This window comes from Oncorhynchus tshawytscha, linkage group LG10 (genome assembly GCF_018296145.1).
Source record: "Oncorhynchus tshawytscha isolate Ot180627B linkage group LG10, Otsh_v2.0, whole genome shotgun sequence".
NCBI classification, from domain to species: domain Eukaryota; kingdom Metazoa; phylum Chordata; class Actinopteri; order Salmoniformes; family Salmonidae; genus Oncorhynchus; species Oncorhynchus tshawytscha.
The window spans coordinates 58,407,356-58,430,497 of NC_056438.1; the positions used below are offsets into that span (position 1 = coordinate 58,407,356).

The 23,142-nt window shown below is 44.8% G+C and overlaps 2 protein-coding genes across 2 annotated transcripts in view; both read left to right on the plus strand.

The window, feature by feature from the left end:
- The window catches only part of ahrrb (aryl-hydrocarbon receptor repressor b), a 25,708-nt gene extending 15,133 nt beyond the window's left edge, over positions 1-10,575 (plus strand). Inside the window, exons 4-9 of the mRNA XM_024435693.2 lie at positions 3,852-3,985; positions 5,032-5,121; positions 7,824-7,959; positions 8,286-8,419; positions 8,675-8,877; positions 9,231-10,575. Of these exons, the coding sequence (XP_024291461.1) occupies positions 3,852-3,985; positions 5,032-5,121; positions 7,824-7,959; positions 8,286-8,419; positions 8,675-8,877; positions 9,231-10,278 (1,745 nt within the window). The 3' untranslated portion in view covers positions 10,279-10,575. The remainder of the gene's footprint in view (positions 1-3,851; positions 3,986-5,031; positions 5,122-7,823; positions 7,960-8,285; positions 8,420-8,674; positions 8,878-9,230) is intronic.
- Positions 10,576-11,832: 1,257 nt separating this feature from the next.
- On the plus strand, positions 11,833-18,491 carry LOC112260521 (exocyst complex component 3). The gene is made up of 13 exons (XM_024435694.2): positions 11,833-11,975; positions 12,502-12,666; positions 12,819-13,038; positions 13,175-13,856; positions 15,286-15,403; positions 15,607-15,732; positions 15,960-16,060; positions 16,203-16,313; positions 16,400-16,541; positions 16,648-16,770; positions 16,914-17,075; positions 17,509-17,630; positions 17,809-18,491. Exons 2-13 carry the CDS (start codon positions 12,523-12,525, stop codon positions 18,011-18,013), a joined length of 2,256 nt encoding a protein of 751 aa, XP_024291462.1. The 5' UTR covers positions 11,833-11,975; positions 12,502-12,522; the 3' UTR covers positions 18,014-18,491.
- Positions 18,492-23,142: the final 4,651 nt, after the last annotated feature.

Genomic DNA, 23,142 nt, shown 5'->3' on the forward strand with positions numbered 1-23,142 from the left:
TCTTGGCATGCTCTTAACCAGCTTCATGAGGTAGTCACCTGGAATGTATTTCAATAAACATGTGTGCCTTGTTAAAGTTCATTTGTGGAATTTTTTCCCTTATTGCGTTTGAGCCAATCAGTTGTGTTGTGACAAGGTAGGGGTGGTATACAGAAGATAGCCCTATTTAGTAAAATACCAAGTCCATATTATTGCAAGAACTGATCATTTGTTTTTCAACAGGACAATGACCAAACACACATCCAGGCTGTGTAAAGGCTATTTAACCAAGAAGGAGAGTGATTGAGTGCTGCATCAGATGACCTGGCCTCCACAATCACCCGACCTCAACCCAATTGACATGGTTTGGGATGAGTTGGACCCCGGAGTGAAGGAAAAGCAGCCATCAAGTGCTCAGCATATGTGGGAACTCCTTCAATACTGTTGGAAAAGCATTCCAGGTGAAGCTGGTTGAGAGAATGCCAAGAGTGTGCAAAGCTGTCATCAAGGCAAAGGGTGGCTACTTTGAAGAATCTCAAATGTAAAATATATTTAGATTTGTTTAAGTAGGTGTCTCCAAACCTTTGATTGGTACTGTATATGTCATGCTATTCTGTAGTCCTAAGCAGTGGTTGCCTGCCCGTGCCCACTCCCCACAGCCTGGGAGTGATGGACAGAACAGAAGGAATGGCTGGTGATGTGAGTGGTGGTAGGTAACTGTTGGCTTGCCACTCGCCACTGCTTGACTCTATCTTCAGTCGGTCGTTCCTTCCCCTCCACAGCTACACATCCCTTCTTCCCTCTATCTCTCCCTTCCCCGCTAGCAGGTGTATGCCTCTGCCTGGTTGGTGGGATGTTCTGTGGCCTTAAAGTTGATGTGTAGTGGTTGTGGATGCTGGGATCCATCCAGCAGCAATCCCACCCCTCCTACCCCAACCCCCACGCACCACTCCCAGATCCCCCCTTCAGGCTTGCGTGATGAAAGCTGCTGTTTGTATTGATAATGGAGAGCCAAACCTCCAACTGGAGCATGTGATAATGAAATCATGGCCTGGATTAGCGTGCTGATTTGCCCTGCAACCGATCCCATGAGGAATCCTTGTGATGAGTCGGATTTCCATGGACTGTGGAGGGAACATTCATTAGAAATCGTGTCACAGGCAGACTCTATCTGCTTGAATCACGCCATGAGACAAGCTATAGAGAGAATAAACTACGTGGAGTAGAGGGAATAGCATCCAGGCGATTCAATGTCAAAGTCAATTTGGGTGTACTTTCAAAAGCTTCAGTCTCCTGATGAAGAGTGATTGGTGCTGTGATGTGGTTATGAACCAGAGCCACTTTAGTGGATTCCGTTGTAAATACATCAGTGTATTAAGAACTAGCAAGCACACCATGTACTCTTCAGTTGATGGTAATAGGTCAATTTTTGGGCATACCTAGTTAACTCGTATGGCTCCTCTCCATCTCGTGTAACAATGCGTGTGTACCTTTGACAAAGATCACTCCCTCCATATGATCCATTTGATCATACTTATTGTATACAGTCACAAGCAGTGCTTCGTGTTCATCTCATACAACCTACTGAATAAAACAACATCTAGAACAGATACAGTAGATACTCATCACAAGCCTCTGAAGGAAGAGTACAGTAAACGTGATTAAAGAATGAAACGTCATCTGAATGATTTATGCCTTTCCCTTGCTGTGACTGTGAGGACAACAGAAGCAAATATGAATGACTCATTGTGTGTTTGAGGGCAAGTGTATTAAAGGAAGCTTGTGTTTACATTTCACTGGATCCGCTGTGATTGAGGCGTAATGATCATTGACTGTAACAATGGCACTTCTCCCATTGAGTTCCTGTGGTCAGTTCAAGCAGTTTGTCTGAATGTGGAAATGTCAAACCAGTGGTAATCTAACTGGACATATTGGGCAAACAATTTTCTCTTGTTTTCACTGGTTCTTCCAGATGAGGCTCAGATGCTTTGTACTGTATGTGGTATCATTATCTTAGGAAGGGCAAAGATGGGCGTGCTCTTCATCATTGCCCTCATATAAGTTGTGACCTCTTTGTTGTAAGTGAGCATTAACATCCATTGTGAGTGGAAATGATATTGAATGTGCCTTCTATGAAACATACCAAGTTGTCTGTAGTAATTCCCAGCAAAGCATATGCTGGCTGTTTCCGACCAATAGGGAATGGCTGGAAGAGGAGTTGTTGGCACGATTGCTATTAATACTATTCAGTTTCATATCATCCCCGGAGGTGTGTGTGTGTGTGTGTGCCTGCAACCAAGCGTGTGTGTGTTAGCTCATGTCCGTGCATGTGTTTGCCTGCTTGCCTGTGTGTTTGTGGGTGTCTCCATTAGCTCACTCCTAAAAGTAGAAATAATACAATTGATAGAGTGCATTTCCATGTTATCCATGCTTTCACCAATGCAGTTGTCATGGCATGCAGTATAGACTGTTGATGCTAAAAGGTATATCAACTTAAGGACGTGATGTTTGTACAATTCCATAAGGAATAATGCCATGGATTTCCCACAGTCTTAGTTATTACCTTGACAGCGTATGTTTGTATGTAATACTATACATATAAATGTAACTGCATGCATTATTTATCCCATCTACTAGGTATGTTGTTTCAGTTGCATTGTGGGCCTAATGTTTAGGCAGAGAATTCTGTGTAAGTTAGCGGTCATCAATATTTAACAGCTGTAGGTATTATGAAATTCTTTGTAGGCTAATGTAGCTTGCCATCTTACATGCAATGGCTTGAACAGGCGCCAGACCACTGTTAGGGATATGGAGGAGATTGACAGACGTTTTAGTTGCGTGACAGTGTCACCTCAGCCAGCCAGCTCCTACTCCCTCTCTCTCTATCCATTTCTCCCTTCCTCCCTCTAGTGATCCTGACCTGGATTTCCTGGTTTAGTCATGGAGGGGGCAGCCAGGGAGCCAGGAGGGTGGGAATACGCTAATGAGGTGGCTTGGGGCCAATTTCCCGCCCATTTTCCTCCCTGACCCCCTTGTGCCGCTGGTGAATATACTGTATCTTTGTGCTGTGAACACGCAAAGGCTGTCAGACAGCAGCGACTCTCACACGCACTCTGAGCACGGTCACTTCTGCTCTGTGCTCTCCCTCCCTTGCCGACTGGAAGATGCCACAGCACAGGGAAGCAGCAGAGCGGAGCAGGAGCAGGGGCAGCCTGGTACTGTACTGCTTCTCTCTCCTCTGTGGTTCCCAGGGAGACAGGTGTAAACACTGCCTCTCTCTGGACACAGAATGCAGGATCTACACACCCTTTAATCATAGCTTTAAGAAAAAGGGAGATAGGAAATGATGCTGTAAAAAAAAAGTTAAATACCTCATAAACTGAAAATATGAACCCTTTAGGAACATGTCACCACAGTGTGTGTGTACTGTACTGCCTCTCTGTGTGTGCATATTGCAGTAATGAGTTCATATCAGTATGAATTCAAATCTGAATTGTGAGAATTGTTCTTTTGGAATGGAGAATGTTACCTTTTTTTAATGTACCCTAATCATCTGATATATATTTCATTTTTATTTCACCTTTATTTAACCAGGCAGGCAAGTTGAGAACAAGTTCTCATTATCCAATTGAGACCTGGCCAAGAGAAAGCAAAGCAGTTCGACACATATAACAACACAGGTTACACATGGAGTAAAACAAACATACAGTCAATAATACAGTAGAAAAATAAGTCTATATACAATGGGAGCAAATGAGGTGAGATAAGGGAGGTAAAGGCAAAACATTTTTTTTATTACTTATCATACACTCCACATCTACAGTAATAAACCTGTTAGTCCCTTGAAAGTTGTATTTTTTTCTCTCATCCAGCCATCCAGGAGAAGCCATGCAGAAAGCACATCATGGAGTCGCCTGTGAACCACCAGGATACCAGGAAAGAGAGCCTGTCCATGGGGACCCCGGGGACCAGCAGCAGCGTGGTGGAGAGTGACCTCTTACTGGAGGTGAGACAAAGTGGAGCAGAAGGGTCAGGTTGTGATTTGTCCTCCCAAGAGATCACTGATGAGAGTACTGATAGGGCTGGAAAACAGAAAGGAATGGGACATCATAGTCTTGTGCCCAGTTGGTGAAAGCTTAAGCTTAAGACTAACAAACCATAAATACAACATGTTCATTAAACAGAATTAAATGCAGTCTGCCCTGACTGAGTTTTTTCTTAAAAGACACAATAAATACAATTGTTGAATGAAAAAATGACACAAAGTTGAATTTAGCCACATTGATTATTGAGGTTTAGAACATGCCTAGATGATATCGTGGCACAAAAGTGGAGCTGGTTGGATGATGAGTAAGACCAACCCTCCGCCCGGTACTACCCTCAGCCCTCCGTGTCTCAGAATACCCGTCCTCCCCAAACTCCCGCCCTCCCCTCCCACAATAGCGTGACACCAAAGCAGCCGACCATGATGCTGCTGAATGAAGATGGTGGCACGGTTAGGTCAGTATCACACCAGAGAGTGGGAAAAGAGGGCCCAGCTGACCTGGGCTGACTTGAATTAGACCGGAGGTGACAGGGCCTGCCAAGGAGCAGGCCAGAGTCACAACAATGTCAAACACAACAGCTCCAGCACCAGCCAACATAGGGAAGTCAATGAGGGACTCTGTGTGTTGTTTCCTCCTGTTCTCCCTGTTTTTCTCTTCAAATCAGGAGGCACGAAGAGAAGATTTTGTATGTTTCATTCCGATATCCATTCATTATCGGAAATAAACATTTATCAACAAACTACTCATCAATCAAGTGCAACTGAAGTTTGTCCCCTGTGTGTTCTTAGTACACACATACAGTATGAATGACATTTATTATTTAAGTTTTAAGGCAAACAAAACGTTGACTTTGTTGGAAAAGTATAAGAAATACAGAGGACAAATATACAGAACATTTTCTGATTCAATTAAAAGAGATGATATCCTGAATTCATGTTCAGACATTTAACATGACTGTTAATGCCGTTGTGTATTAACATGTGGGTCTGTCTCTTGTCTCTTCTAGTCCCTGACTGGGTTTGCCTTGGTGGTGAGCACAGATGGGTTGATCTTCTACACCTCCACCTCCATTGTTGACTACTTGGGCTTTCATCAGGTATGTTTCAATCACACCTTGTATTCTCAAAGTCATGATAAATCAGAATTCACTTTGCTACTGAGGGTCAATGATCAATCAAGCCATAATAAATGTAGTTGAAGCACAGTACCATTGTACAAGCCTTTCATAGAAAATTACATTCTGAGGAAACATTATACAGCATTGTAAAACTGTTTTATAGTAAACCACCAACAATAGAAAACATAACAAAATTGACATAGAATTGTTTTTTAATACAAGGCCATGCCCTTTTAGTAATTAAATTAAACATAACAGAAATCAAACTGTGGTTGAATGAAAAAGATTCATATGACCAACCATGTCAAAAGTTGAAAATAGCCAATTGTGTAGTTCACTGGATTTTAACAACATTTATTTTATTCTAGAAGCAAACAGCTGGAACTTTTCCATTTAATTTACTTTGCAAGTTTGTAACTGTCCTTTTTGAGTGAATAGCTTTCTATTAGGCCTAATTAAAGCTGGGGTTTTAACATGGGAAGGAGACTAAAGAGACAGTGATCGTTCCTCTGATGGGAATTGAGATGGTGTTGCTGTGTGTTCAACAAGCGGGGCGCTTCACAGGGCAAGTGTTCAAAGTGTTGCATGAAAAAGAAGTGGATATTATGGGAAGGTTGAATATATTAGTGGGAGTCTGTCGTTTTATGAACAGAGAGTATAGCTGAGATGGAAAAAAGAGAGGAATTACAAGTGTGGGCTGGGGTTGCAGGGTTTTTCATCAGGATAGTGTTGCGTCTGTCCTCATGCAAGCAGCTCTAGTGTCACGCAAAGCACAAACAAGGCAGCGAGGAGGGCCACCCATCATCCCACTAACTGAGGAGAGGGGAGGTCGGGATCTATATTATACATGCAAACTGCAGGGAGTCATAACTCATCACTCACCGATTCAACTGTTGTCACCAATTACCCTGCTGTGATAGTCATTACTTAATGCTTTCACTATTTACTCCTCAGTTTTATTGATTTAAATCATCATTTATAAATCTTTGACTGGCAAACAGTTAAACAAAGCAATTTGAAATGACTGAACACACTCCATAATGATGACAGCACAGTTACAAGCTCTTTATACATTCTGACTTTCTGTTTCAAATCTAAGCTTTTCTTCTACAAAAACAATTATTTGAAAAAAAAAGTTTATGCCATGTTTAGAATCAAGATCTCCCACATAGAGGGAGGGATGCTGATTGAACCGAGTCTGTCACAGAAGGTCCTCCCTCCCTCCCACATCCTTCTGGTCAGCGGTGGGAAACCGAAAAACAGAAGAGTTAAGTTCTCAGTGGGCTCGCTGCAGGCTGACACTTGCGGTGTCTGTCTAGAAACCTCCATGGCGTCTGACCATAGATGTGTTTCACCCGACCGTGACACAGGTTAAGTGGGGAGGTCAATGCGTTGACCAAACACAATGGACGGGTAACTGGGGGTTAATTGGTTGGAGGGCTGAATGTTTGATGACTCGTTCCTCCTTTACCACTGCTCCTCCCCGTCTCCTCTCCTTCCCCTCTCCTCCCGTCTCCTCCCCTCTCCTCCCCATCTCCTCCCCTCTCCTCCCGTCTCCTCCCCTCTCCTCCCCATCTCCTCCCGTCTCCTCCCGTCTCCTCCCCGTCTCCTCCACTCTCCTCCCCGTCTCCTCCACTCTCCTCCCCGTCTCCTCCCCGTCTCCTCCCCGTCTCCTCCCCTCTCCTCCCCCTCTCCTCCCCCTCTCCTCCCCTCTTCTCCCCTCTCCTCCCCCGTCTCCTCCCTCTCCTCCCCTCTCCTCCCCGTCTCCTCCCCTCTCCTCCCCGTCTCCTCCCGCTCTCCTCCCCTCTCCTCCCTCTCCTCCCCTCCTCCTCCCCGTCTCCTCCCGCTCTCCTCCACTCTCCTCCACTCTCCTCCACATCTCCTCCCCATCTCCTCCCCGTCTCCTCCCCGTCTCCTCCCCTCTCCTCCCCGTTTCCTCCCCTCTCCTCCCCATCTCCTCCCGTCTCCTCCCCTCTCCTCCCCGTCTCCTCCCCTCTCCTCCCCGTTTCCTCCCCTCTCCTCCCCATCTCCTCCCCTCTCCTCCCGCTCTCCTCCCCGTCTCCTCCCCTCTCCTCCCCGTCTCCTCCCCTCTCCTCCCCGTCTCCTCCCCTCTCCTCCCCGTCTCCTCCCCGTCTCCTCCCGCTCTCCCCCCCTCTCCTCCCCGTCTCCTCCCGCTCTCCTCCCCGTCTCCTCCCGCTCTCCTCCCCGTCTCCTCCCGCTCTCCTCCCCGTCTCCTCCCCGTCTCCTCCCGCCTCCTCCCCGTCTCCTCCCCTCTCCTCCCCGTTTCCTCCCCTCTCCTCCCCATCTCCTCCCCTCTCCTCCCGTCTCCTCCGCTCTCCTCCCCGTCTCCTCCCGCTCTCCTCCCGTCTCCTACCCGTCTCCTCCCCGTCTCCTCCCGCTCTCCTCCCCGTCTCCTCCCCGTCTCCTCCCGTCTCCTCCCGTCTCCTCCCGTCTCCTCCCGTCTCCTTCCCGTCTCCTCCCCTCTCCTCCCCGTCTCCTCCACTCTCCTCCCCGTCTCCTCCACTCTCCTCCCCGTCTCCTCCCCTCTCCTCCCCGTCTCCTCCACTCTCCTCCCCGTCTCCTCCCCTCTCCTCCCCTCTCCTCCCGTCTCCTCCCCTCTCCTCCCCGTCTCTTCCCCGTCTCCTACCCGTCTCCTCCCCTCTCCCTCTTCTCCTCCGTAGACGGATGTGATGCACCAGAATGTTTTTGATTATATCCATGTGGAGGAGCGGCAGGAGTTCAGAAGACAACTCCACTGGGCCATGAACCCCGGGACCCAGGGGGCCTCCCTGGACCAGCACTCAGCCACAGGAATTGGTGTGTAGATCATTTCCATCAACAGAACCTTTGTCTCTCTGTGGAACTGCTAAAGGATGCAGGAAAGCCCCTCATGATCACATGCAACTTGTCATTTACATTAGTTTCCATTCATGACCATTTTGTAGAGGGACAAAAGGATTAGTACATTAGTTGCTGTATACAAGACACAGAAAGAAAGAAATGATACTGTATTTTATTTGTAATTTGCAATACTATCCTAAACCCCTCACTGTAATATTGGTTGTTAGGAGACCAAAACAAATGTAAAGTAGAGCGTTTATTACATAGGTTGTACTAACAAAAATGCTGTGGCTGTCCTGTAGGTGATGACTTTGTGATGAGCAGTCTCTTCCATGCCCAGGAGCCTGACGGTGTTCCTCTAGAGCGCACCACCTTCCTCACGCGCTGTTTCATTTCCCGAGTCCGTTGCTTGCTGGACAGCACCTCAGGCTTCCTGGTGAGTGAGTACCTTGGCTCGCACAAGTACCTGACAATATCCACTCTTTTACAAACGGCATTAACCGTTATGCTCCACACAGTATGAAGTCAGTTCTGATTGGTCTATTCAGTAATGTATGTGCACTTTCTCCTTGGTGGTCTAGGTTAGGTTACTGCTACTGTAAAGCACAAATACTATGAAGATATCTGTTGACATAAAAAGGGCTTTATAGTTCACTTTGATTGTTTCATAGATTTTTTAAATGTTTGGCAGAGCATGCAGTTCCAGGGCAGCCTGAAGTTCCTGCAGGGCCAGAAGCAAAAGACAGACTCCGGGGCACTGCTGCCACCCCAGCTGGCCCTGTTCTGTGTGGCCGTGCCCCTCATGATTCCCTCCATCACAGAGCCGAAGATGAAGAACACGACGATCAGGAACAAGAACAAGGGCCCCGTCATCCCCACACCAGATAAGCACAGGTAAGCAGTACTGTGGGAGTGGTGAGCATGGGGAGAGCTGAGCAGTGAGCATTCTTTTTTTAAATACTGTGTCTGTCTATATCATGGTTTTACTAAACACTTTTTGAAGGAGCCAGGCATGTACACCATTTAGGTTACAATCAATTTACAATTTAAGACACATGTTTATTACAGCATCAGTTTCAGAATCCAATCACTGGGTATGCTGAATTCAGTCAAATTACTACTTCATACTGTAAATGTACACAACTAGAAGATTATATAATGCATACATGACCATGGATATATTTTCCTTAGCCATTTGCCTAAATAAAGGAATGATCTCTGTCATCTCTTTGTTTGTGTTCCCACAGTGACAAGAGGCATCGAAACACCAGAGGTTCATGTGACAGCAGTGACTTATTGCTTCTGAATTGGTCCAGCAGCTCTACCAGAGACCCCTGCCATTATACCCCATGGACACCCCTCTCCAAAGACGGCATCAGGTATAGGAACAATGGTTACTACACCCAGGAGGAGCCCATCAACTTCTGCCTGTCTTCCATGGGTGGTGGGCCCAAAGCTCAGAGCGTGAATCATCCATGGGACATCCGCACCGGGTCCACCATAAGAAAGGGCCCCAGCAGCAGCTACATACCATGCAGACAAGGCAAGTACAACAACCTGGGGAAGTCTGGAGCTTACAGGATGTCTCCAGGATATCACGCTAAAAGACAGGATGCCTCTCAGAACAAACTGTACGGAGGCCTCCACAGCCCAGAGGCGGAGAGCTTCTGTGAGGACGGCATGAAGGCAGACAACAACTACATGGGCGGCCATCTTGACTGTTACAATGGCATGGTGTTGCCTGAGACAACCATCAAGACAGAGCAGGACTCTGACTCTGAGAACGGTTGCAACATCTACAGCATGCCCCACAACCTAGCCTGGGTGGGGAATGAGAAGCGCTACAGCATGGCCTACTCAGAAGAACCCCAGGTGAAGTCGGAGGCTGACTACTATGACCAATACACCACCTGCCAAAGGAACAAGTCCAACATGAGCCCAACGCTCAACGGATACCACAAATACTTATACCCAGTGGGGAGCAGGGCTCAGAAGGATCATAGGATACCTCACTCAGACCCTCTGTGTAGCAGTCAGGGAGCAAACTGTATGGTCAGCAATGTGTATGGGAATGGTACTGTGGAGCATAAAGGCTACATACAGCAAGACAACAAACTGAACTACGAGTTCAGGAATCATCTGGTCCACTCTATAAAGAGGGAACCCATGGACTCACCTCCTTGGTCTGACAATGGACATGACATTAGCCAAATACCCCTGCAGAGAAATATGATTCACAACTGTGCATTGAATGATATTGTACACAAACCAAACCCATATATCTACATGCAATGAGGTCAATGGAAAATCTCATAAACCATCTGGGCACCAACTTGCTTCTTTATTGTATTGATGCATAATATGGCAGGGTGGGTAGTTATTTAATCTCAGGTAATCAGCAGTGTTACAAAGCAAAAATATATGGAAGCAAGGAGAGGTGTTTTAATAAGGACTTTGTACATAAGACACTCAAGATAAATATAACTTTTTTCAGATTTACAGGACCAGTCAAAAGTTTGGACACCTACTAATTCCATGTTTTTTCTTTATTTTTTACATTGTAGAATAATAGTGAGGACATCAAAACTATGAAAGAACACATATGGAATCATGTAGTAACCAAAAAAATGTTAAACAAATTAAATAGATTTTTGATTTTATATTCTTCAAAGTAGCCACCTTTACCTTGATGACAGCTTTGCACACTCTTGGCATTATTTCAACCAGCTTCATGAGGTAGTCACCTGGATTGCATTTCAATTAACAGGTGTTGCTTGTTAAAAGTGAATTAAATGAATTATTCTTTGATAGGTTGAATTAATGTATTATTTTAACAGTGAGTTTGTCATTTTTGTTTTAAAGACAGTGTTATAAATTGAGATTTAACAAAGTCACTTAACAGCTATTTACACACATTAATGTCTAAGGCGGTATCTGAACATAATAATGTCCAAATGTATTGCACAGCAATACTGTTAATTTATGTTTGTGGTCCATTGTTATATTTGTACATTTTTGTAAAATTGTAGTACATTCAAAAGAAATGTTAGGAACTGTAGTTCTGTTTTATGAAGCCAATGTTTTATTATATTTTGAAAAGATTGAAAAAAATACAGTATGTGAAATTATGACATGTTCCCTTACATATTCCATAGCTGCATAATTTCTACAGCATTCTATTATGCTGTTTTTAAAATAAAATCTGTAAATTAATTTCTTTCTATCAAAGCTATTCTACAAATTGTAATACTTTAATTGCAGACTTGTTTCTAAACAACTTTTGGTAACACTTTTTATTTGTGTATTTTTTATTACTGGTCTGAAAATTGACCAGCCCTTCTGGCATTTGCCCAGTCCAACCCGACATGAGTGAAACAATAAAAGATTTGTAGTAATACAGTGTAACAATGAATCAATACAACAGCCTGCTTGTTGCACTGAATGCTACATTTTTCAGGAAGGATTACAGTCATACAAGTTTCGGATATCAATTAAATTCAATAGGCATCTAACATAGAATATTACACTATTTAGCACATTAATATCATAAAACGGATAATACTCTTATCAGTGTTAGAATAAACGAAATAGTATCTGTTTTATAATTTCACTGTCCCCCCAAAAAAAAAAATTGTATGTTTAGATGCCTATTGAATTTAATTGATGCTGGATGCCGGTCTAGAAAGCAATGCTATTTATTATGAGAATGTGTCTGCATTTAGTGCTTAGTACAGTTGGGGAAATAAAAACAATTGTATGCGCCTACACATAGTAGCTACTGACTTGTAGAAAAAGCAAAGGGATCATAAAATGAAGTATTGAGAAATTGCGTAGTCTGCCAAAAATTGCACCCAGATGATCCTCTCGAGGGCGCTGCAGTCAGCTGGGCGGCGCTCGGGAACTGTCAACCAGGAAAAGCAGTTGATAGTGTTGGAATTAATATCATATTAATCGAACGACTTCGTACTTATTCAAACCGATTATTGGAGTTGGTAAGATATTGTGTTTTATGTTTATCCCGTGTTTTGTACACGGGATAGCGTTGTGTTTATCTAATGGCCCGTGTGTGTCCTTCCTCTCGTCGACCTCGGTAACGTTAGTTAGCAAGCTAACTTAGTTGTCTTGCTAACGTTAGCTAGTTTGGCTGCTAGATGGCAACCCTACCATGATTGCAAATGGGCTGCTGCTTGCTAGGTAGTAAATAGTTACTGTACGCCAGTAAAATGCATTTTATGAGACAGTTGTCTTCGCTTCCAGCTTGTAGTAGCTAGCTAACGTTTTGCTGACATTTTATAGCAATATTAAGTAGCATTAGCCAAGGCTGCTAGCGTTAGCAAGCAGGCTAGCTAACTGTTGGTCTAGCTAACGTTACCCTGCTATGCAATGAGCACCCTCTCCACACACTGTTAGTACCAACGGATTAATAACGTCGTCGACCTATCAACAGGGCGTTTCAGCATTTTGGTCGTAATCACAACTTGTAAAATTCAGTTTCGTGAACATCTTGATCTTTGATAGACACAACTTGCCGTCGTTGTCATGGAGGAGACGAACAGGGAGGCGGTTGCTACGGCCGTGCAGAGAGTGGCAGGGATGCTGCAGCGCTCAGACCAGTTGGACAAAGTGGAGCAGTATCGCCGGCGAGAGGCCCGCAAGAAAGCTTCAGTAGAAGCCCGACTGAAGGTAGAAAATGATGACTCTAAGGAGACAATACATTCTGTACTGCCCTATTATTCATAAAGCCCTAACTATTGTCTGAATGAGAGCTGTATATTTATTGTAAGTACATGGCTCTGGCCTGAAGCACCTTACATTGTCTGTATCACTCTCCCCAGGCTGCCATCCAGTCCCAGTTGGATGGGGTCCGCACAGGTCTCAGTCAGCTCCACAATGCCCTTGGGGATGTAAAGGACATCCAGAACTCCCTGGCAGACGTTAGTAAGGACTGGAGGCAGAGTATCAACACTATTGAAAACCTCAAAGATGTAAAAGACGCCGTGGTCCAACACAGTCAGCTTGCCTCAGCCGTCGAGAACTTAAAGAATATCTTTTCAGGTACGCTACACAACTACATACCTCAGAGATACCACTTAATTAGAAACTGTTATTGTTGTGTCGCTGTGCATTTGTGTAATTACTGACTGTATTGTTACAATATATTATTAATGTATATCATCACCTTCCTGTGCAGTGCCTGAGATAGTGGCAGACACCCAGGTTCTGATTGAGCAGGCCGAGCTGCTAGAGGCCCACCGTAAACTCATGGATCTGGAGTGTTCGCGGGACGACCTCATGTACGAGCAGTACCGAATGGACAGCAAAAACACTCACGACATGAACCTGATCCGCAACTACTTTGGCGAGGTGCAGGGCCTATCTGACGATCTGGCCAAGCAGCTGTGGATGGTGCTGCAGCGCGCCATGGGCACGGTGCGCCGCGACCCCACCATGCTGGTCTCAGTGGTGCGCATCATTGAGCGTGAGGAGAAGATCGACCGGCGCATGCTGGACCGCAAGAAGCAGACAGGCTTTATCCCCCCGGGCCGGCCCAAGAGCTGGAAAGAGAAGATGTTTGAAGTGCTGGAAGGCACAGTCACCACACGCATCGAGGGCAGCCAGTCGGTGACGCGCGAGGCAGACAAGATGTGGATGGTGAGGCTGCTAGAGATCACCAGGAAGTACGTACTGGACGACCTGATTGTGGTGAAGAACCTGATGGTGCAGTGCTTCCCACCACACTACAACACCTTTGACAGATTCTTTAAGCTCTACCACAACGCCGTGTCCATGCGGGTGCAGGAGCTGGCTGCAGAAGACCTGGAGGCCAATGAAATTGTGTCCCTCCTCACCTGGGTCCTCAACACATACAAAAGGTATCCTGTCTTGGCCCGTATTCACTACATTTCAAAGTGGGAGTGCTGATACAGGATCAGTTTAGCCTTTTAGATAATAGTGAATAAGATTATATGGACAGGGGGAGCCTGATCCTAGATCAGTACGCTTTTTTTCTGTGACTGCTGTCGCATCAGTGATAACTGGGCAACAGTCCAATCATAGCTGAGTGCAATATGCAGGAGTTGTAGTACATTAGCTCTGTGCTGCTGCAACCAGTTTAGGCTGCTGAATATCTTTATAGACCTTGTTGTCATAGTTATACCGTTCATTCCATTGTAGGAATATCTTGTTTGAATTTACAATGTGAAGAGTTGAACACTAAGGAGAGAGAGGAGGAGGTTTTCCCATTGTAAAAATGTTGGCCTGCACCATTTTAACCTCTCTCCTCATGTGTCTGTGGAGAGGTAACTTCTCTCGTGTGTGTGGAGAGGAAACTTATTTCACTCTCTGTCAAAATCATTAAAATGATATAGAGGGATATAGTCACGGAAATACTGTTGTACTCTCCTTATATGGGAAGGACTTGTAAGTGCTGCAAAGAGCAATTAACTCAATATTTAAAGCTAAAGTCCCCATGCACGCGAGGTAGGGCATGGCATGTGATTTAAGCAAAACTGGTGTGGATAATCCAATGAATGCACATCGCATGCAACAACAGAATTGAACAGAGAAAGATTAATGAACAGCTTGGGGATGTAATGTATGCACATTCAAAACACAAAGAACTAGCCTTATATCCAATTATGACTTGAGCATCAGCCTGACTGATGCTGTTTAATTATAGATATTCACTCTGATTTTCTGTGAATTTGTGTGTGTTTCTGAGTACGTGTGTTTGTGTGACTGCTTGTGAGTAGCCTATATTTCTGGGTATCTGTGTATATCATTTATATTCAGGAATTGCCATATGTCAGGGATTGTCAACTAGATTCAGCCGCGGGCCAATTTTTATATTTTTCTGGATGGTCGGGGGGACGGAACATAATTACAAGACATTTGTAGACTGCAATTTGTCCGCAAGAAGCCCAAACAGATATAATGTTTGATTAAAACATAGTAATTTGAAACCTTGCTTACATTTGTATACAATCACGTCTCTATTATGCGTGCGAATACTCGGGAACAGATGTCTTAAATTAAAATCACTTGGAGCTGATTTCTTGGTGTTTTTACAGTCTTAAAATGTCAGACAATAAAAATTCCACATTGTTTTGCTCAAAAAACTTGGGGGGGCAAATAAAACCGCCAGTTAGGGAACCCTGCCGTATGTGCACGAGCATGTCATGGTGTGTCTGTCTGTAGCTGTCTGTTACGTTAAAAGACATGCAACATATGAATTTCCACAAACAGTATAGTACAGTCAGGGTTCTCTTGCAATATTCCCACACCCCACTGTGTTTGTTCCAGTGAGGAGATGATGGGTCACCCAGAGCTGCTGACAGAGTATGACATCAACCTGATGGATCCCCTGCTGCCTCAGGAGGTGGTGGATGAGCTGCTCAGCAAATACCTGCAGACCTTCACTGTAAGTCCAGACAACACACTATGATTACAGTGACATACTCTACGACAGCTCTTGTCAGATATACAACCCAGTCTCCGCGTCTGTAAACCTGGATTTGCCATTCGAAGTCTTTACAAGGGAATCCGCCTTTAATGAAATGTTTCATGAATTGTTAAAGACAAAGTTAACAGGGCTCTGGCTGACCCTCTCTCACCCTTCAACAGTCCAACATCACTGGCTGGCTGCGCAAGGCTCTGGAGACAGACAAGAAGGACTGGTTTAAAGAGACAGAACCAGAGGCGGATCAAGACGGGTACTACCAGACCACCCTCCCTGCCATCGTCTTCCAGGTATAACCAGTATCCACCTCTCTGGGACATCACCCTGAGTCCAGTTGTGGGTTAGAGATTAAGTGGACTAGTTGCTACTATAGTAAGGTACCAGACAATGTGTATATAACAACATTGGGATCTTAGAATTGGCTAAATACTACAGTGAGTCACTAGTGTGTACTTTAAGTCTATTGGAGGGGGGGGGGGGTCATAATCTGACGTGTTTGTTCTTCTGTCCTCATCAGATGTTTGAGCAGAATCTCCAAGTGGCAGCCCAGATCAATGAGACATTCAAAGAGCAGGTCCTGAAGCTCTGTTTAAAACAGATGAATTCATTTCTCGTCAGGTAACAAGGGTTTCATAATGTTGTGTTAGTAATTGTGTAGTGTTTAGTTGTTTACATTGATGGCAGTAAAGGTGCATTACAAAGCATTCCATCCCTGATATACTGTATTTGACATCTACAATTGTTTTGTATTTCTGTTCAGGTACAGGGAAGAGGCGATTGCCTACAAGGAGGACCACTTGAGAGACCGGCAGCTCCCTCAGTGCTACGTCCAATACATGATCGCCATTATAAACAACTGTCATACATTCAAGTGAGTCCCGTTGACATTTCTCTGTAAATATTTCAGTCTCTAACCTAATGTGGCTAATGTGTACCTAACCATACCTCTGCCCCTAGGGAGTCTATTAACAGTCTAAAGAAGAAATACTTTAAATCTACGGAGCCCACCCAGAATGACGCTGCCATAGAGAAGACCCTGAACGACGTGGCCAAAGATGGCTGCCAGTTTCTATTGGATGAAGTCTTCCTAGATTTGGAGGTCAGAACTTAGTCTAATATTTATAGACTGTCAGAATGTTTGCCATGAATCCGGTTATGTTGAATGTAGATTCTGTGGTAACATTCCATGGTTTTGATTTCTACAGCATCATCTCAATGAGTTGCTGACCAGGAAGTGGTTGACTGGGACCCATGCAGTGGACACGATCTGTGTGACAGTCGAGGATTACTTCAACGATTTCGCCAAGATCAAGAAGCCTTTCAATACGGTACATGGCGAAATCAATCAATTGATATCATCATATCAAATTAAAGGCTTGGCCAATTGATTGATATGGAGAAATCTATACCGAGAGCAGTTTGGCATGTACATCCTGTGTATGTGACTGAGTGTGTTGTGTGATATGTTTAGGAGATGACCAGCGAGGCCCATCGCAGGGTGGTGGTGGAGTATATCAAGGCTGTGATGCAGAAACGGATCACCTTCAAGAATGCAGATGAGAGGAGGGAGGGAGCAGACAGGATGATTAAGGAGGCTGAGCAGTTCAAGTTCCTCTTCAGGAAACTCACTGCTGTGAGTGGTTTTATTTCAACTTGATACTGGAAGATTTTTTCCCCCTAAAGAAATCTGGATTAGAAACCACTGGCATCTTGATACCTTTTTTTAGTCAATTATAACCCTGGTCCTCCATTACCCCAACAGTACACGTGTGTTTTGTAACCCTGGACAAGCACACCTGATTCAACTAGTCAAATAATCATCAAGTACTCATTGAGCTGAATGAGGTGTGTTTGTCAAGGCCTACAAAGAAACTGTAGGACCAGGTTTGGGAAACACTGAATTTAGTCTTAAATTCCCTGATTCTTGATTTACTGTACGTTTCATTCCTTCAGTCATTTGATGTAATGAAGACTACTTCTCTGATCATTTCATCCACTGTTACAGTAATGAGTATATATAGTGTGTGTTTGTAATGCTTTAAGTTATTGTCTCTGTCTTCTTCCAGGGTGAGGAGACTGACCGGCTGTGTGATGCCATCGCTGCTATAGCCGAGGTGTTCAAACTCACAGACCCCACCCTGCTCTACCTGGAGGTCTCCACGCTGGTGTCCAAATACCCTGACATCAGGTCAGATCATACCTCACTGAACACACAGGCTAGATGGGTATCATGGTTTTCGATAGAACAATTTTGGCAGTAGAAGTTACTCCAGACGTATACAATGTTTCGTTACTACTATAGATTTTTTTATGATAGCCATTGCTATCATAGGTGTCTGATTGTGTCTGTCCTCTGATGCCCATAGGGAGGAGCACATCGTGGCCTTACTGGCGATGAGAGGGGATGCCAGCCGAGATATGAAGCAGATGATCATGGAGACACTGAACCAGAATAAGCCTACCTACTCAGGGATCACCCAGCCCATCTTCAAGGACATCACCGTCCCCACCGTGACCATGACCTCCATGTCCTCCTCTATGGCCGCCACTGCCAACAAACTGCTGAAATAAATAACCAGTCTGGAGAGATACACCTGGGTCGTATTCATTCATGCACAACGTAGCAAAATGTTTTGCTACAGAAAACGAAAACAAGCATTCCTTGTTGGACAAGTTTGGATAGTCCCTCCCTGTTTAAGTAGTTTTTTTGTTTGGTGCCTAGAGATTACGACCCGGCTCACAAGGCACGAAGAAAAGAGACTGCAGAAAATCACAGAATCCAGATTTGTCACTTTTTGCACTTGTGAATCCGATTCCACTGACATCCAATGAAAGGCTTGGACTGTAGTCCTTAAGGATCTGTAAGGATATGATACTTGATGAAACAACCGTCGAACACTAACAAGCGGTTTTGTTACTGAAATGGGACTCGCCACCCACCCACCCTTCCATGTACAATGAACAGAAATTGTTCCAGTAAGAAACTTTGTCAGTGCGTGATGCTGAATGTCTGTTAGAACATCTATTAAATAAATCCTTTCCCCTGTCAGTCTGTTTTCCTAATTTACTCTTCTGTCAGGGAGAGATGTTAACATGCTGAAACATGCCAAACTACTGTACAGTGCACTCACACATGGGGGCGGCAGTGTAGCCTAGTGGTTAGAGCATTGGACTAGTAACCGAAAGGTTGCAAGTTCAAATCCCCGAGCTGACAAGGTACAAAATCTGTCGTTCTGCCCTTGGAACAGGCAGTTAACCCACTGTTCCTAGGCCGTCATTGAAAATAAGAATTTGTTCTTAACTGACTTAGTAAAATAAAGGTAAAAAAAAAAAACATGGAAACCCTGAATTGGTTGGCTGAGCTCATTTGAGGCCTGCAGTGAAAAAGCTTCAGTTAAGACATTACTTTGCAGAAGCACCTGTCTGCCTGCCCTACTGCATCCTTCCTCACAACATATCTCTAAATGTTTAATCAGGCTGCACGCTATCTGTTGTGACTAACCAAGCAGCGGAAGGGGAAAGGCACAAACAGCCAGAGGGGACACTTCACCCTGGGTAGGGTAGCACAGCCTAGTGGAAGGAGAGGGGGGAACCACAGTGACAGCTGCAGGGGAGGGGTGGGGCCAGTTTTTCAGTGGTGTTAGTAATCAATCAATCACATTTATTTCTATAGCCCTTCGTACATCAGCTGACATCTCAAAGTGCTGTACAGAAACCCAGGCTAAAACCCCAAACAGCAAGCAATGCAGGTGTAGAAGCACGGTGGCTAGGAAAAACTCCCTAGAAAGGCCAAATCTAGGAAGAAACCTAGAGAGGAACCAGGCTATGAGGGATGGCCAGTCCTCTTCTGGCTGTGCCGGGTGGAGATTATAACAGAACATGACCAAGATCTTCAAATGTTCATAAATGACCAGCATGGTCAAATAATAATAACCACAGGCAGAACAGTTGAAACTGGAGCAGCAGCACGGCCAGGTGGACTGGGGACAGCAAGGAGTCATCATGCCAGGTAGTCCTGAGTCATGGTCCTAGGACTCAGGTCCTCTGAGTGAAAGAGAATTAGAGAGAGCATACTTAAATTCACACAGGACACCGGATAAGACAGGAGAAGTACTCTAGATATAACAAACTGACCCTAGCCCCCCGACACAAACTACTGCAGCATAAATACTGGAGGCTGAGACAGGAGGGGTCAGGAGACACTGTGGCCCCATCTGATGATACCCCCGGACAGCGCCAAACAGCAAAGATATAACCTCACCCACTTTGCCAAAGCACAGCCCCCACACCACTAGAGCGATATCTTCAACCACCAATTTACCATCCTGAGACAAGGCCGAGTATAGCCCACAAAGATCTCTGCCACGGCACAACCCAAGGGGGGGCACCAACCCAGACAGGAAGATCACATCAGTGACTCAACCCACTCAAGTGACACACCCCTCCTAGGGATGGCATGAAAGAGCACCAGTAAGCCAGTGACTCAGCCCCTGTAATAGGGTTAGAGGCAGAGAATCCCAGTGGAAAGAGGGGAACCGGCCAGGCAGAGACAGCCAGGCAGAGACAGCAAAGGCGGTTCGTTCTTCCAGAGCCTTTCCGTTCACCTTCACACTCCTGGGCCAGACTACACTCAATCATATGACCCACTGAAGAGATGAGTCTTCAGTAAAGACTTAAAGGTTGAGACCGAGTTTGCGTCTCTCACATGGGTAGGCAGACCATTCCATAAAAATGGAGCTCTATAGGAGAAAGCCCTGCCTCCAGCTGTTTGCTTAGAAATTCTAGGGACAATTAGGAGGCCTGCGTAATCCCATCAGAATGTTGCGTGACCATTCATAATTATGGGCTCTGTCCCATTGGCTCTCTGTGAGCTTAAACACCCAGTCCAAGCTGTGATTGGTGTTAGTTTTGAAACGGGTAGCTTTGTGATATTGAGATTTAAGTGTCATTTGTATACTTCCATTAGAATTAAAATGAGGTTGTCCCAAACTTAACATGAAGTTTACAGTTGATACGGGATCAGGTATGATGGGGATACTAAACATGTCTTTCCGTTTTCTCCATATGCTTCAGTGTGGTCCAATGAGAGGGCTGCGTTTGCCATGCTGTGACTGGAAACAAGACCATGCAGGGCTGCAGCTGACTGGAGCACGCAAGCCTGTGCTCTTGCATGGCACACGCATCATCAACCCGAAACCCTGGATGACATACACCCCGGGTTCAAACGAGACTACTGGGCTGAACGTTGCAGATAGAAAGGCCATGAATAGAGCTGATGTGATTCTTTATTCTACATGTCAGAGGCATGTTTGATCTACATAGCCTATTTCTATCTGAATGTTCCATCCTGCTGAACGCGCCCCTGGCAGCTCTATCACGGAGTCATCAGTCACTCAACTGATCCACCACTCTTCTTTACACACAGCGCCAATGGCTGGCTACTAAAACCTTGCTTTGACTTGAGTATTCCAAGAAAATCTCCTAATGCTAACAGACTGTGTCTGGTCAACAGGGTTTCACTGGCTTCAGTCATGATCTAAATAGGCTACAACAGATTAATTAAAGTGACAGAGGAAGCATGCTCAATGCACTGTCTCACCTCCTGAGACAGGAGGGGTCAGGAGACACTGTGGCCCCATCCTCGGATGGGGCCACAGTGTCTCCTGACCCCTCCTGTCTCAGCCTCCAGTATTTATGCTGCAGTAGTTTATGTGTCGGGGGGCTGGGGTCAGTTTGTTATATCTGGAGTACTTCTCCTGTCCTATTCGGTGTCCTGTGTGAATCTAAGTGTGCGTTCTCTAATTCTCTCCTCCTCTCTTTCTTTCTCTCTCTCGGAGGACCTGAGCCCTAGGACCTGAGCTCCAGGACTACCTGACATGATGACTCCTTGCTGTCCCCAGTCCACCTGGCCATGCTGCTGTTCCAGTTTCAACTGACCTGAGCCCTAGGACCATGCCCCAGGACTACCTGACATGATGACTCCTTGCTGTCCCCAGTCCACCTGGCCATGCTGCTGCTCCAGTTTCAACTTCCACCTGACTGTGCTGCTGCTCCAGTTCAACTGTTCTGCCTTATTATTATTCGACCATGCTGGTCATTTATGAACATTTGAACATCTTGGCCATGTTCTGTTATAATCTCCACCCGGCACAGCCAGAAGAGGACTGGCCACCCCACATAGCCTGGTTCCTCTCTAGGTTTCTTCCTAGGTTTTGGCCTTTCTAGGGAGTTTTTCCTAGCCACCGTGCTTCTACACCTGCATTGCTTGCTGTTTGGGGTTTTAGGCTGGGTTTCTGTACAGCACTTTGAGATATCAGCTGATGTACGAAGGGCTATATAAATAAATTTGATTTGATTTGATTTGATTTGATTTGGTATACAGAATACATTTTCAAATGGTTGGCAGGACGATTCTGTTTTCTGCTTGTTACATTGAATTGTTGTCAATGTAGTGAAATAAGTAATAGCCTTAGTTATATCTAGATGTCTCTGGCTTACACATTTTACTATGCTGATGAAATAAGATTTCTTCCTCGACATTGACGATTTGACATAGTTCTATGCAATGTTGAAATACAGAAACCCCTCTTTCTGATCAGTATTATTTTCAACCTGGACTCAATATAAAAAAAATTAAAAAACCTTACTGCTCCTACTATAAATACTGTTCTCATCAAGTACAACATTGATATCTACACTTGACATACACTGCCACCTTCTGGCTGGTGACTGAACAGTACAGAATTGATTTGACCCGGGACAAGTGAAAAACATTAATACAATAGTAAATAGTCAAAAGCATTGTTCAATGGAGATAACACTGAAAATACCTTAGATATTCAAAATATTCAAAGGATAAAAACACTGAAGAATGTATTTTGCCAACACGATATACACTGAACAAAATTATTAATACATGTAAAGTGGTCCCATGTTTCCTGAGCTGAAATAGAAGATCCCTGAAATGCTCCATACACACAAAAAGTTTATTTCTCAAGATTTTGTGCACATATTTTTTTACATTCCTGTTAGTGAGCATTTCTCCATGACCAAGATAAACCATCCACTTGGATTATGTCAGGTGTGACATATCAAAAAGCTGATTAAACAGCATGATCATTACACAGGTACACCTTGTGCTGGGGACAAAAGACCACTCTAAAATGTGCCGTTTTGTCACAATGCTACAGATGTCAAGTTGAGGGCACATGCAATTGGCATGCTGACTGCAGAAGTGTCCACTAGAGCGGTTGTCAGAAAATGTAATGTTAATTTCTCTACCTCAAGCCACCTCCAACGCCATTTTAGAGAATTTGGCAATGAGTCCAACCAGCCTCAACCGCAGACCACGTGTATGGCATCGTGTGGGGGAGTGGTTTGCTGATGTCAAAGTTGTGAACAGAGTGACCCATGGTGACGACGGGGTTATGGTTTGGGCAAGCATAAACTACGGACAACCAATACAACTGCATTTTATCGATGTCAATTTGAATGCACAGAAATACTGTGACGATATGCTGAGGCCCATTTCTTTTAAGGTATCTGACTAACAGCTGCATATAGGTATTCCCAGTCATGTACAATCCATACATTAGGACCAAATGTATTTATTTAAATAGACTGATTTCCTCATATGAACTGTAACTCATTGAAATTGCATTTCTTTTTGTTCATTATAGTATGGGTTTCTCACCATATAA